This window comes from Podarcis gaigeae (genome assembly GCF_964106915.1).
Source record: "Podarcis gaigeae genome assembly, chromosome: 6".
Taxonomy (NCBI): Eukaryota; Metazoa; Chordata; class Lepidosauria; order Squamata; family Lacertidae; genus Podarcis; species Podarcis gaigeae.
In genome coordinates, this window is record NC_139682.1 from 52,484,523 (window position 1) to 52,500,570 (window position 16,048).

At 43.8% G+C, this 16,048-nt stretch overlaps 1 protein-coding gene across 6 annotated transcripts in view; it reads left to right on the top strand.

Annotated features, from left to right (window-relative positions):
• TSPAN1 (tetraspanin 1) overlaps positions 1 to 14,023 on the top strand; it is a 36,274-nt gene extending 22,251 nt beyond the window's left edge. For 3 of the 6 annotated variants that reach the window (XR_014565207.1, XR_014565208.1, XR_014565209.1), the window contains 7 exons: positions 4,676 to 4,882; positions 5,735 to 5,809; positions 7,995 to 8,093; positions 10,339 to 10,476; positions 11,287 to 11,370; positions 12,667 to 13,701; positions 13,814 to 14,023. Coding sequence is in view for 3 of the 6 variants with exons in the window: in XM_083742540.1 (XP_083598666.1) it covers positions 4,676 to 4,882; positions 5,735 to 5,809; positions 7,995 to 8,093; positions 10,339 to 10,476; positions 11,287 to 11,370; positions 12,667 to 12,720 (657 nt within the window). In the remaining 3 variants the exon portion in view is untranslated. Of the gene's footprint in view, positions 1 to 4,675; positions 4,883 to 5,734; positions 5,810 to 7,994; positions 8,094 to 10,338; positions 10,477 to 11,286; positions 11,371 to 12,666 lie in introns of all 6 variants that reach the window. The other 3 variants (XM_083742540.1, XM_083742541.1, XM_083742542.1) reach the window with 1 other exon arrangement.
• The last annotated feature ends 2,025 nt before the right edge of the window (positions 14,024 to 16,048 follow it).

The following is a 16,048-nucleotide window of genomic DNA, read 5'->3' on the forward strand; positions in this document are numbered from 1 at the left end:
TAATAAGTTTGCGGTTGGACTAAATAGGTTTTCGGCTATTTTGTTCTAGCTATAAGATTGGATTCTGCAGAAAGAGAGACTGTTGATGGCCAAACTAGTCCTTTTGTTGGGTAAATAGCTTAGCCAGGTCTGTTAAGTATCTACTTTGTTAGTAAGTTTGGGCCAAACTGTTGCCATAGAAACTAGCTGGAGACAGCTCTGGAAGCTGAGTTGAAGAACTGTCTGTCTTCCCACCTCAACCAACTGGAAGTGATGATCTCAGGGTGTGGGTGGGTGGCGAGAGAGAACAATCCAGCAGTCTTGGGACTAGTGTCCTATGTAGAGTCCAAAGCCCTGGACCCTTTCCCCTCTAAAACTTAATGGGGGAGAAAGATCTGTTGGTGTGTTAATTCTGTGAACCTTCCCTTTTATTATTAGCTAGTATGTAAGTGTAAGCGGGTGGTGCTGTGGGTTAAACCACAGAGCCTAGGGCTTGCTGATCAGAAGGTCGGCAGTTCAAATCCCTGCAACGGGGTGAGCTCCCATTGCTCAGTCTCTGCTCCTGCCAACCTAGCAATTCGAAAGCACATCAAAGTGCAAGTAGATTACCTTCTGGCGGGAAGGTAAACGCCGTTTCCGTGTGCTGCTCTGGTTCACCAGAAGCGTCTTAGTCACGCTGGCCACATGACCCGGAAGCTGTATGCCAGCTCCCTCAGCCAGTAAAGCGAGATGAGTTCTGCAACCCCAGAGTCATCTCGCTTTACTGGACCTAATGGTCAGGGGTCCCTTTACCTTTACCTTTAAGTGTAAGTAAATTTCACACCACAGATAACACCATTAGCTCCCAGTGACCTTCATTCCAAAAGAACCAAATCTGAGGGCTTGCATTTAACTAATTTTTACTTGGAGTTGACCCCACTGAAATTAATGGCTATGCCTAACTTAGGTCTATTAATTTCCATGGGTTTGCTATAAATAAAATTTAGTTGAATACAACCCAAATCATCTCAAAAGTTTTGTCCTAAATCAGCTCCAATTTTAAATGAACTCCTTTGGGTTTCCGAAAGGAAGATTGTTTACTGCCTCGAGATCTGCAGATGAAGTGCAATATACAAATTTAATAAATAATATAAATAAAAGTAAAATAATACACAGGGCAGACCAGTTGGTAAGTGCTGACAAATGCTGGGTTTATAAGCAGGAATATTAAAATATAATGAATACAATAGTAGACTATGGGGGTATATCTTCAGTGCTTTCTTACTACGTTTGTGGGGTAGTGTAGAAGAAGAGATTGGGCTATGGGCATCTAAGAAGATCAGTTTATAACCCTGGGGGGCTGCTGTCTACATTGGGAACCGTCATGTGTTGCATCTCTGCACATCCTCATGAAGACAACACACATTGTCTCTATTGCTTGATTGATAGTTCGTGCCAGCTATGCCTTCCTGGCATCCATTTGTATGGTAATCATATGTGGTAGTGTATATGCCACTTCTCTTATCTGTATAGGGAAGATGTCTTTGCATGAGAGAAGTGGTCCTTAATTCCTGCCCTCAGGATCCAAAATGGGCTTCTTCAACAGACTCTGGCAAGGGTACAGATTTCTTGGAATGGAGCAACTTCCTCTTTAAAGGGAAGATTCATAAAGGGGGTTTGCTGATGCAGAGTCTTGAAAGCAGAGGAAACAATATCCCTTGCTGCTCTTATCTTTACCAAGCTTCTTGGTAAAGAACTATGTGGGAGAGGTTGACACTATGGATTTGGTACATTCAGGCAGTGAGGTTGCATGCTCAGTGACTATGAATGACATTTCTCCCTTTGCATTATCATGTGGTTTCTGAGCAGAACACTTGTACATATAAGCATGGAGGGCTCTTTCCACATGATCAGGAACCCTGCCACCTGTTGCTTCCTGATGATGTGGACAGAGTCCTCTGTGTATATATACACACAGCTGTATATATACAAGGGCTTCTGAAGGTATGGGGTTGGGTTCATGTGTAAAGTAAGACCTGGTCTAGTAAAGTGCAGGTGTGGAGAATCTCAAGCACCATGGAGGGGGGCAAATACAGCCTTATAAGCCTTCTGGCCCTCAGGTGACACACTTTACTGGCCTTATTTGTATCCTCCTTGAGTGGTTTTGCTTAGCTGAAATGTGTCCTTGAATTCTGATAATGCATTTTGCTTGCCTGGATGGAGACGAATGGGTGTGTGTAGAAACTAGCCCTCTGTGCACTGGCGGAGGAAGAGGCGTGCGGGGGGAGTGCACCGCCCCCGGCAGTGCGATCCTGGTGGGGTGCCATCGCGGCTGTTCTCCCCACCTGCGCTGGGCACCACACCCCTACGGGCGCCATGCCATGCCCCCAGGATACATGCCAGCTCCCCCCCCCCCGCCTGGCCTCCTCCACCCCCCAGTGCTGGAGCATGAAGATCCGCCACTGCCTCTGTGCAAGGGTGAATTTTGCATTCATTGCCCTGCTCATTTTTGCCTCTGGCCCTGCCCCATCATTGCCCCACTGCCGTAGCTGATCTTTGGCTCTTTCACCTTTGCCAAAGGTGGAACGCTGTCGTCTTGACTCTTCCTCCACTTCATTAACAAGGTCCTACCGGGAATCTGCTCTTCAGTGTGTACCGAATCAGTGCCCGCCCTGCCCTTTTATTTGAGGGCAAACAAAACTGGCAGCTCCGGCCAAGGATAATTGCTTTGAATAGCTTGGGACCATTTCTGCATGGTGCCAAATGCATACTTCACTTTTTTAAATAAACAAAGGACTGGGACCAAGGCCTTGGGAGCGGGTTTTTGATATGACTTGCCTAGAGAGGGAATCAGGAAGTGGACAAAGACTCTTGTTGTGTTGGGACTCTTCAACCTCTTGGCTTGCTGTAATTCAAGAGACCTTGGAACGTTTGCAAATAATTCGCAAACCACTAATGATTAGGTAGAAGAGGGAGTTTTGGCAAAGCACACCTTGCCATACAGGTGTAAGAAGCTGCACCTGTGGAAACATCATCCACACAGCTCTTAGAAGTCCTGTCTGGTTTTGACACCCTTGTTCTAAACTTAGAATTAACCTGTCTCTCCTTAGTCGAGAGGAGAAGGCTGTGCTTCTTCAGCCACTAACAGTCCTATACATGTCTAGTCAAAAGTGACTCCTGCTAAGTTCAGTGGGGTTTATTCCCAATTAAATAGGATTGTGGCCTAATAGCATTGGTTATTTCAATATTCTATTCCTGACATAGGAGCCAACTAAAACTATTTGTTGTGTGAAAAAGGGTGGGTTCCTAACTGTTACAGATATGATAGATGAGATTAAAACACAAAAGTGGTGCCTGTTGAACCTCTGTTCAACAAGGTGTGTGTGACTTGTCTTTCCCATTAAGGTCCCAATCCCTTCAGAACACCTGCACCAGTATTTATTTGATGGTTGGTTTATTCAGGAATATCTATACTGCCCTTCCCCAAAAATGGTCACAGTGCATTTTACAAAATAAAAAAGGCAATACAAAACACAGGTATATACCTACCGAGAGTACTGCATAAATAATGTGGACAAAACCAAGGATATGTTGTTGTTTTTTGTATCTCTCTCTGCTGCTTCTCCCTCCCGCAAAAGCAGTTTATTTGTTTGAACTCTAGAAATCAGTGAACAATGAGTTCCTACACATGTTGTCCCTTTGTACTTCACAAGATAGAAGTGATATGGGAGAATTATAATCAGGATGTTCCATTAAAAAAAAAGCAAATAATCTGTCTTAACCCACAAATCATAATGGGATTGTGGTGGGGAGTAAGTTTTGCCCCTTCTCCCAGTTTGCTATCTACTCCACAGGGGAAACATATAGACAGCCCACCCTCCACTTCCAAGATCACGGTCCCAAACTGATCCATGGCTTCTGTATTGTCAGTTAATTCTTTTAAGGATATTCTGGTCACATGTCTCTAGCATAGCCTTAGGTTATGAAATAGAGATTAACAACATTCTGGTACAATTGTATATGAAAGAAAAGCCAAAATTCATGCAAACTTGATTTGTGGACTCTTGACCCCCTGCATCTTCATGACTAGACATTCTTGTTGATGAGAACCAAGAAAAATTAGGAAATGCCCTGGAGTTAATAGTTACTACTGATAGTCCCAATTGTGTCCCTAAGCACTCTCAACGTTGGGGTGGCTCCTTGTTTTATTAATAAAATGAATAGGAGAAGGCTTGCACTCTTGCCAATGATGGCTGGCAGGCAGAAGCCTACATTTCCTAATGTCTTGTGAGAAGTTTCATTCTTTTTTAAAAGAAAAAGCTTCAAAGGGCAGCAGTTGTTGTATAGAGTCTTTTATACGACTAATAATAGTTGTAAAGGTTGTCTCCACTAACCTGTCTGGTTCAGGTACAGCAAACCTGCACACCTTGTGCCTTGCCAAGTTAAATGCAGCCCTTCAGCTATATAGGATGACCTATGAAGGTCTCATGAATCTCATTTTCTGTTGCCTGCCTGGGACTGCAAAAATGGGGTGGAAGGGAAGGTGTCTAGTGTTTCAACTTGACAGGCTACATACAATATGTAGCCTAGTGAGCTGTTTGCAGCTAGGTGGGTGCCATCTGTTGCATAGGCCTAAAGTGTCATAATTATGGGTCACTGTCTGTGTTTCCAGTACCTACATTTTGAAATAACTCTATTTTCTTTCTTTCTTTCCTAGATTGGCGGAGGAGCACTCCTGGGCATTGGGATCTGGGTCAGTGTTGACAGTAGCAACTTTGTCAGCACGTTTGGCCCTTTGTCCTCCAGTGTCCTGCAGTTTGTGAATGTGGGCTACCTTCTCATTGCCATTGGAGCCGTCCTGTTTTTGTTGGGCTTCCTAGGATGCTGTGGCGCTCAGAAGGAGAGCAAGTGCCTCCTCATCATGGTAAAATGCAGACTTTAAGCAATTCCCATCTCTTGCCTGCTGCAGATGTGTACAGTTGTGTTGCTTTAAGGAAATGTGCTTGTTGATAAGCTTGAGCACTGAAGACATTGGGGAAAGCTGTCCTCCTATAGCAGGGTGGGCTAATATGTGGCCCTCCAGATGATGTTGGAGTCTCAGCTTCCATCAGCCCCAGGCAGCATAGCCAGTGGCCAGGAGTGATGGGAGCTGTAGTCAACAACCAATCTGGAAGGTGCCAGGTTGGCTACCCCTGGGTCAGTCAACCTGTCTGAATGCTTGACTCAGGAAGGAAGGGATCCTAAGTCATCAAATCTGTTACCCATAGATAGAATAGTGGTACTTGGAGTTGTCATCATGTTTCTTGATCCTCATTTCCTTCCTCTTCTTGCTAAGAGAAAACAGACATGTGAATATTAAGCCTTCTCATCTGATGAGGAAGTTGTGGCTATATATGTGTTCTAGAGTGATCTGAGAAAAGTCAGAACTTCTGCACTGAGATGAAAATGTCTTTCAGTATGCTGAAAGATCTAGGAAGCCAGGCTGTGATTTGAAGAAGTGCTTGCATCTCTTTCTTGTGGGAGATCCAGGTCTGTGTCTCATCATACTGCATAAGGAAGTCCAGAGCAGTGGAAAATCCCCACTAGAACATGGTGTTGATAGTCCCTCTTTGTGCCATTTGCAAATTCTTGAAGACTTGTAGCTAGGTATCCTTGGAAAGGTAAGATAGCTGTATAGCACACTTGTCCAAGCGATCCAAACAGTCATTGCCTTTTTCTTGTATTTGACACTTTATGGAGTGAACAATCTGACCCTAAGCTCTCTCTCCCCTCCTAGTTCTTCTCAATTGTCCTGATCATCTTCATAATAGAAGTTGCTGCTGCAGTGGTGGCGCTGGTCTACACTTCTCTTGTAAGTAACATGGAGTAGAGGGATGAGTATGGAACAAGTGGCTTAGTCTTGAAGTAGCTGTCCTTGCCTGTAGATGTTTCAGCTTCTGACTGCTTCAAAGCATTTGGTGTAAGTGCCTTTGTAAATCTCAAAACAATCTCTCCTTGAGTGATAGGCTTTCAGTACTGGGGGAGAGCAAAACAAAACAAAACACACACACAAAAAAACACCTTATTTCCTAGCCTCTGCTGAAATAATGCTATGCTATTATTTATTCATTCACAATTACATTTGGAACCCCGCCTTTCCTCCAAGTAGCTCAGGGTTGCAGACATGGTCCTTTCCCTCCCCACTTTACCCTCACAACAATCCTGTGAGGTAGGTTAGGCTGAGAGACCATGACTGGCCCAGAGCTTCATGGTGGAGTGGGTACAGTATTTTAACCCTGGTCTCCCAAGCCCTTGAACAACACTCCAACCACTGTATCACATGGCTCTTTTAGGGGAAGGTGTGTAGTTGAGAAATGCTACAAAGAGTAGTTCAAGCCAAAGTTTCTTGAAAGTAGCAAAATCCCTACATCAGTGTTTTGGACATTGACATATCTTAATGGTTTTTGTATGTTGCATTTGGGAACATTAAATACCTTCATTCAATGAATTGGTTTTAATTTACTTAATGGTTTGGAACTTCTAGGTTGGGGTGGTACACAAATCTCCAAATAAAGGCATATGTGACAACAAAGAGACTTTCCTATTTATTTATTGAGAAATTAAAATTTATACCAGGATGATTTTCTTGACCTATGAGAAGAGATGGCTGCTCCTAGTTTGGACCTTCATCTGTCTAGAAACAAACTGGGTGTGATGGAGCAACAAACATGTTTGTTTTGTTTAAATTCATTTAAACTTCTGATTATTTTGCTGATACACACAGAATCATGAGTCTGGCTAATTTGCAAGAGCTTCAGGGAGATCCTAATTGTTAACATCAAAAGGGAATTAAGGGTGAAGGAAATCTGAAACCTTCTCTTCCCCCCTCCTGCAAGGGTTCTTTAACTTAAATGTAAATAAGAGTCAAAGACCAGCTTTGTTTGTCACAGTTTAATATTTACACTTCAGCCTCCCATTTTCAGAACGATCTGTTTTCAGTTCCTGCTTTTCCTAGCAATATATCATGTTGTTGCTGTGTGTATCCCTGACAAAAAAAATTAGTTGTTATCTACAGGTAGCATAGCCTGAATTCCTTGCTGGGTTGCTGGGAATTGTAACTCTGTGAGTGGGTGAACTATAGTTCCTAGAATTATTTGAGGAGGAACAATGTGCTTCCAATGTGCTTTAAAATTATAGGATGTATGCAGCCTAAAAGTAACTGAACAGCCATGTTTGCTCATTTTTAAAATGGAAGGTGACTGGGCCAAACTTTAATATCTTTTTTTATCTTGTGAACCACCCTGAGATATTTGGATGAAGGGTGGTGTATAACAACAACTACTACTACTTCTACTACTACTAAATAATATAATGAGGGGAACTTCAGGCAGTTTTACCAAAAGTGAACCTGGCTATTCTAAAGGTGAATTGGGTGAGAGTATTGGGGGGGGGGGGAATAAGGCAGGAAAGATCTGGGGCCCTTCTTACCCCACAGCCCCATATCATAAAAAGAACGGGGCAGACAGATAAAAAAAGATATTAAAGTTTGGCCTTTAAGGCATAGGGTTTAGACCAGATTGGCCTTTAAGGCTTAGGGGTTAATAGGGTTGCCATGTGTCCTCTCTTTCTAGGACATGCCCTTCTTTTCAGGGGTAAAATTTCTGTCTGGGTGGTTTTTGTAATTTGCCAAAATGTCTCTGGCTATACTTTCTGGATGAGATATAGACATAACAGATGGCTGAAGACTTGCTTTCCTCTTCTCTTCTCCTGTCCTCCCTCAGCAATATATCACAGCTTCTATAGCCTACATATAGTAAGAGTATTTTAAGTGAGAGTCATCATAGCGTCCTCTTTTTTTGCTCTTCAAAATATGGCAACCCTAAATATATACAACCCTAAATATACAAAAGCTCCAAAAATGTTGCTCTTTAGAAAAGGAATTCAGGTTACTGATCCCAACAGATCTTGTTCGGGATGAGCACTGCCTGCAATTTGGGATTTGAGTTTACCAGTGTGTTCTGACATGCTGTTGTCCATTATCTCCCACCTCCTTCCAGGCCGAGACTATACTTCAAGGAACAGTGACACAATTATTGAAAAAAGAGTATGGGAAGTCCCCTGACCTCACTACAGTATGGAACAAGACAATGGCAGATGTAAGTTGGCCCACAGAACAGCTTGGGACTATGAAGAATTGGTAAAGTGGCAGTGATGATTGGTTGTCCTTGGTATTCTGCTTGACTTAGATGGAAACCCAAGTGCATTCCAGGGTTGTTTTTATAGTATCCTGCACGATACCAAAGGGGACAATGGCATTCTTATTCTTGGACTCAGCCTGTCTTTTAAAACTACTGGGTGTGGCTTTTATTTGCAAATGATGAAGTGGGTACAAAGAGAGCATTTAGAGAAGAGCAGTAAGAGTTTACAAGGGGTTTTAATACATGTCAGAAGCTGGAGAACCGATTTTGAAGGTGAATAGTAATTTCAGTTCCTGAATGTTCAGGATAGAACTGCCCACCAGGACAGCTGAGTTTATCATTGCAGTGGAGCCGGCCTTATTGGAGAATACATGGAGAATAGGGAGATACTATATATATGTAATAACTATTGGGAGCAAGCTGGGTTGTCTGATCCTGAAGGTTTAGTTGCCTAGAAGGAAGTTTGAGCCTAGGGTTGCTATGTTAGCTGAAAGGCCCATTCCAGTGCCATGACACATAACAAGCAAGGGAAGAATCTTAGTGAACTCTAGGTCCTAATGCTTGGGCTGCTGTCCTAGTCAGATAGCTGCAAGGGCTGCCTGTGTTAATATGTTGGAGGAATGGGTAACCCTAGGAGGCAAGGCCGTTGGATTGCTCTTTGTTTTTTTAAGCTGCAAAGTGATCCCTCTTTCACATTCTGCATTGCCATTTTGGGTTCTTTATTTTGAATGTGGAAAAAGTGAATAAAATTATTTGAGGATGGAATTATTATTATTATTATTTATTATTTATTATTTATACCCCACCCATCTGGCTGGGTTTCCCCAGCCACTCTGGGCAGCTTCCAACAGAACACTAAAATACAATAACCTATTAAACATTAAAAGCTTCCCTAAACAGGGCTGCCTTCAGATGTCTACTAAAAGTTTGGTAGTTATTTTTCTCTTTGACATCTGGTGGAAGGGCGTTCCACAGGGCAGGTGTCACTACCGAGAAGGCCCTAAGTCAACGAGACAAAATAGCTCAGTTATTTGAGAAGTACAATATGCAAGTTATTTGAGAAGTACAATATGCAAGATTGCAAAGTCTCAAGACTGAGGGGGAGTGTATAAAGCAAATAGATGCTGAGTTGTATCATGCTGCTATTAGAAGTTTGATGTATATTTCTCAATGGAGTAGGCCAGATATCAGTTATTCTCTTGGAATATTGAGTAGGTTTGTAAGTAATCCTACTGAAGTGGCTTGGAAAGGGTTAAATCATGGTTTCACATATCTACAAGGAACATGTGATTATTGTCTTAAGTTGTTGTCCTCAGGACCAGAGGAACTAAAGTGTTTTGTAGACAGCGATTGGGCAAATTTACCAGGCAGAAAGTCAGTGTCTGGCTTAGTGTTTAAATTTGGCAATTCCCTAGTTGGGTAAAACTCCAGAAAACAAGGGAGTGTAGCTAATTCTTCCACAGAGGCTGAATATAATGGCATATCAGATCTATGTAATGAATTGGTATGTTACGTAAAAATTCTTACTGACATAGGAGTCAGGTGTACTTCCAATACAGGTAGCAGAAGACAATCAAGCAACCTTTTAATGGCAGAGTCTGATCAGTTTAAGGGTAGAACAAAACACGTGGACATAAAGTTCTGAAACATGAGAGAAAGTGTGAAACAAAATTTGATACAGTTGCAATATTGCAGCTTTCCACAGTGGCAGTATCATAGCCAATGAGGTTAATCTGAGGTGCGATGATTGCTAATTGAAAAATAAATAAATAAATAAATAAATAAATAAATAAATAAAATGCAATAATGTGAAAGCAAAATGGTTGTTGCTGATGTATTCACAAAATCTCTTACTTTTCAGAGACATGCTCAATTGGTTGAAATGTTGGGTCTTGTAGGGCATGATGTGTAAGCACTCTGTGTATGTACATTGTATTTACAGTTTCTAGAAAGAATGTGAGGGAGTGTTAGAGTAAGTATGAATCATTCATTTCCAGTTCTTTGCAGATTCATGTCCCAGAGAGGTCATTGTTGTGTAAGTTACCACATAGTTCTTCTCCGTCTTGAAGAAAAGGCTCTCTTAATGAGACATTGGGACAATTAGTTGATTACCAGTTGCCATTTAGGAGTCTAGGATGTAAAGGCTATACTGTGGTGAGTTACCCCCCCCTTTTTTTCTCTCTCTTTACATTCTCCTCTTCAGTTGAAATGCTGTGGCCTAATGAATTACACAGACTTCACTGGTTCCTACTACTTTGAGAAGAACAATGAGTATCCACCATTCTGCTGTGGAAGTGTGCTTCGTTGCACTGAAGTCGCCGCCGAGAGAGAAAATATGCCAGTAAGAAAACAATTGAGTGCTGTTGTTTTTCTCACTACATTTTGATGTGAAGGACGGTGAATAGGCGGGAAATAACCTTTGCTGACTCTTGTGTGTTGAGGGAAGATGCTGGGTATTTATGAAGCCTCTGTCTTGGGGAAGTTCATCTTGCCATGAGGGTAACAGTTCATCTTCTGACAAGCTGTCAATCTCACTGCTGAGAAGCATTCTACACAAAACTTTTGGTGAATTCCAGCTGAACAGGAATTTGCTGGCAGATTTGGGGGACTTCCCAGAGTCTCTGGGGATGAGATTTCTGGGGGACCACAACAAATTTTTAGTGGGTTTGTTGCATTTCCCCTCACCACCTTTGATGGTTAGTAGAGGACTGTACTGCTGTCCCCAATATGTGTATTAAAATGTGTATTTTGTTTTTAAATGATGGGGTGTAAACATTTTGACATCGATAATGATGGGTGGGTGTCCTTTGGCCTTGCTCCTGCGTGTCATCTATGACGACTGGCCATCTGGTGCTAGTACAGTCTAAAGTCGTTGCTGGGTCTGGCTAGCACCTGGAAACCTCTGCAGCTTTGCATGTAGGTAATACTTTTCTCCCTCTTTGCTTCCCATGGCCTTGGTCAGTGAGTTTTGCCAAATGATTGAACCCACCCTCCCCCCAAAAATCAAAATCTTCTTGGAGCATCTATGAAATTCCTCTAAGGGGAACTATTACTCATTTCTGATTTGTGTCACTTGCTTGATCATGTCAAATGGCATTGCAGTGGATTTGACTTATTTTTTATACTATTTTCTTTTTCAAAAAAATCCTAGGGCTGCTTCCCTCAGTTGCTGTCCGAAATACGCAAGAATGCTGGTGTAGTAGGTGGAGTTGCAGCTGGGATCTGTGCATTGGAGGTAGGTTGACTGAACGGATTTGTGCTGCTGCTGCCACTATTCAACTGTTGTGACCTGGTGGCCACGAAAGACGATGCTCTTTGTACTGAAGCATTTGCCCCCAATGATGAGATGTAACGGTAGATGTTATTGCTGATTGTGGTTCCTAGTCATGTCCCCGGTGACCACTTGATGATCAAAAGGTTACCACCATCATAATCCTGGCACCTTTTCTTGCTTGCATGCCACAGGATATTTGAAACTTAGGCCTAAAGAGCCACCTGTGGCTATTCATTCCAGAACATGAAATGGCAAACAACCCAATTCACACTGGGCAGCATGTTACTACTTCACAGTTAGATATATAAGGTAAAGGTAAAGGTACCCCTGCCCGTACGGGCCAGTCTTGACAGACTCTGGGGTTGTGCGCCCATCTCACTGAAGAGGCCAGGGGCCAGCGCTGTCCGGAGACACTTCCGGGTCACGTGGCCAGCGTGACAAAGCTGCATCTGGCGAGCCAGAGCCGCACACGGAAACGCTGTTTACCTTCCCGCTGGTAAGCGGTCCCTATTTATCTACTTGCACCCGGAGGTGCTTTCGAACTGCTAGGTTGGCAGGCGCTGGGACCGAGCAGCGGGAGCGCACCCCGCCTCACGGATTCGAACCGCCGACCTTTCGATCGGCAAGTCCTAGGCACTGAGGCTTTAACCCACAGCGCCACCTGCGTCCCTGTTAGATATATAGTGATGTGAATAGTCCTGTAAGTTGTGAGAGGAGAAAGGAATAAGCAGTGCTAGGGTAGGGAGGAACATGTGTGCTGTTGGATTCTTAAAGACTTGATCCCTTACCCAAGCTCCCACACCAGAAACCTCTTCCAGGTGACTATCATATTGCACAACAGATGTGCAAGTGCTACTGTATTGTGTGTGGAGGAGCCTGGCATTGTCCTTGCTGGCCAGACTTCCTTGGCATGGTGTTGGCTTCTTTTGGCCCAGGGGGGAAAAACCCCAAGAATTTTGGAGGAATATATTGCTCTCTCATATGGTGGAAACTAGTTGTTAATGTGTGGGCAGGATGGGTAGCTCCTCTCATCCTGAATTGGATGGTTCTCTGATCTTAAATTGCAGGCTAGAAATTTGATCAATTCTTCTCTTTTTTGAAGGCTGTGCCAGGTCTTTGTTTACAGTGTTATCCTGCTTCCTCTTTGATGTAATAAGGAGCACAAGGAGCTGCCTTCACTTTCTTTAATTCTACAATGCCTGTGTAAAGCACTTGGATGGGATGTGTAGAAACTCAAGCTTTTTCTCCTCTTTCCAGGTTGCAGCAATGGCTGTAGCGATGTACCTTTATTGCCGCCTGGATGAGAAATGACTGGGCTAGAAGGATAGGAGGATCGCCCTGGCAGGGGGCAAGAGAACGGCACGCATAGCAACCTTTCCTTAACCTGTGTCCACATCAATCAAACATTTCTCGGGCCTGTGGCATGCCGTGTGATTAATTCTTTGACTCTACCGAGCTGGAATCTGTAGTGTGTACATAAATGAAAAGTGGTTTGATATGAAGCTTCTGTAATAGCACAAGCAGCTTTTATATTGAAAGCTGGTAATAACTGAATCAAAGACTGGGGGTGGGGTGGGGAGAAAAATCAGCAGTGTTTCTGCCTTCTAAATATGGTCTCTGCCACAGTAGAGTTGAGGGGGCTTTCCGCTGGCTTTGATACCTGCCATCCTGAAATACTCTCTAGGAGGGTAAATGGCCCAGAATGTTGCTGGTGGCTTTCAAAGGCTCCGGTTCCATTCATTTGCAAATAATAAGACTCCCATCTCCATGGAGTATAAATGGGAATCAACATGGCCTTTATTCCACAACACAAAATACCAGCACAACACAGGAGACTAGCGAAGACCCATATGCTGCTGTAAATGGCTGGGGGGAAAGGTGCGTGGCTATGGAGAATGGTGATATGATACTTCCAGTGCTTTTTTTTCTATGGGGTCAGAGGGGGACACATACCCCTAAACATTTTGCTTTGCCCTGACTGACCAACAGACAAATCGACATGCCAGCTGTCTCTGCAGTAGCAGTGCGGACTGGAGCTCCATCATTCTCCCCACTGGTGCCCAGGGAGGGGGGTCTGGGGGCGGCCGCGGTGGAGGTGGTGGCTCTGCTCCTCCTCCTCCTCCTCTTGCTGGGTTAGAGCCAGCCTGCAAGCGCTCGTCCCTCCTCGCTGAAGCCGACCCCACGTCGCCGGGGGCCTTCCAGTCCTCTCAGTGCCAGCGCTGCCTCGCTTCCCTTGTCTGGGGGTTGTTGGGAGGAAGGGGGTGAGTAGGAGGGGGAGCAGCCAAAACAAGAGTAGAAAAAAGCACTGGATGCTTCAATCCCTCTCCGCAGGTTGGTGCATATGGGGAGTTGCCTGCCTTTTTCCTATTCCTCACCCCACCCCACTCCATGCTGACATGATCAGTGTGACTTACCAAAACCTGTATGGGTGTCTGGTTGAGCTGGCTCTACCTGAAGGGAGCCCCCCCCCCCCATAGAACTTAGCTCTGTTGTATATTGACTTAGCCCTTTATTTTTGTACACTTTGTGGATACAATTTAATTTATAATCTACCTACAAAATCATTTTGTTTTGCATGTTTGACTATTGCAATAAAATCTACTATTTAATTATATATTGTGGTCATGGATGCTTTGCAGCAAATTAGAGAATGAAAAAAATTATTCGGAACATCTGTAGAAACACAGCATTTCTCTCCATTGAAGACCTTTTTAGAAGGGGGAAATGGGCAGGGAGAGATCTTGGTTTCAGGCCCTGCAGTTGATCTATTACTCCTGGTGCTTAAGAGCAGTCCAGCTGGTGGAAGGAAAGCAACTTTGAATAAACATCACTGGAAACAAAAAGTCAGCCTTGGACAGGATTGTAATAGATAACTGAGGATGCCAAGTGAACTCAGGGTTGATTTTAAAAGGTTTTATGATCTCAGGTAGCCAAAAATGGGATGTTCATTTCTCTTTTCATTCAGATTACTTTCCATTTGATTTTGTTCTTAGCATTACTCTTTTCTTTCTCTAGTGCACTAACATTCAAAAGTGACACACTGGAGAATCAGATGGGTTCTTGGGACAGCTTCATAAGTAGTGTCATGGCTTACTATTGTGTCCTGTGTGTGGGTCTTTTCAACATGAAATACTTGGCACAACAGAAATGGAACTTTGTGCTTATATTTAGGAGGTGTAAGGTACCCCTTGCATTGTAATAACACTGAGGACTTCATTTGCTTACGATTGCTGCTGGGGCAGGAAAGATCTCCGCTGAGGCAGGTGAGTCAGACCCTGCCAGTCATTGCACCTGAGTTATACCCACCTGCAGTGTTCTGCAGATGCCAATGAGTTTCACCCACTTGAAGGTACCATATTGACATGAGAACCTGGGGAAACTCCTTGTCTGATAAACATGGAATGCAATGCTATCGTATATGTGTAATGAAAACAAATATTTTAAAAATCATTCTTGGAAATGCACTGGAATGTTGATGGTGAAGTGTTGGAGTTGGACCAAAGAGGCTCAGGTTCAATTAAAAATAACTCCAATTGGTCTGAAGTGCTGCGATAGCATTTGCTGCTTCGCACTGTGGTGTGGGACTTGAACTTCAGATGAAACCTGGAAAAGTGCCTTCCGGGTGATTGTAAAAGTGTTGCCCCAAAGTGCCTCTGCTCTGGAATGACCTTTTTTTGATCGCCAGGCAATTCTGCCTGGGTCAGAGGAATGTGCCACAGCGTAGGCACCGGCAGATATTCCTTGGCGACCTCCCCGCTGCTACTCCCGGCAGATAAGCAGGCGAGGTCTCGGCGATTCTTCCCAGATGTGAGAAGAACACACCGTTTCTTCTCTCTCCCCTTTGGTATCCCCAGGGAGGGGAAAGAAGCAGACAGAAATCTATTTACATCCTTTATTTCTGTCTCTTACATCAGTACAGAGAAACATGTCTGCACTCCACAGCAGTAAGAATAAACTCCACCCATGTACTTCCAGTACCGGTCATATGTCACACACACTGAGCTAACATCCGGTGCTCAGTACAGAATGGACTGCCCCTTTCTTCCCATGGCAACAGTCACAAACATCCTGTTTGGCTTTCCAGCCACAAGCAGCTGACTTGGCTGCTATAGCCTTTGCTTGCTGCTGCATTGGTGCTTTATGGTAACAGGAAGGTGCTTTGGTGATCGTAAAAGGGTTGTGTCAAAGCACCTCCAAGATGCTGTGTCTGCTGCTGTGGAAGTGGCAGCAGGCCAAGGGGCAGTGCAGGGGGCGAAAGAGGTGCTGGTAAGGTGTACCGGCACATACCGCTTCAAAAAAAAAAAAAAAAAGCACTGGGCGTGAATATGGATTGTTGTAAGTCGTATCCAGGAGAAGGTGGTACTGTGTAAGGAAGCAAAGCTGCTGTGATAAGTGGGTGAACATGAGACCGTGTCTCTGAAACTTTGATTATGATTGTGGAATGTCAAAAGGTGCTCCCAAGCTCATCACATTTATTTTCTGGCTGCCTGTTAAATTCTATGTTGAAATGCTTACTCCACTCGCAACTTCATGTGAAAAGTTCTACTTTAATCAAGAAAACTATTTTCACAAGAAGCAGTGTCAGGTCATCCCAGCAGAGTTCTATGGAAGGGTGTGTATTTCTGCATGCTCTTTCTCA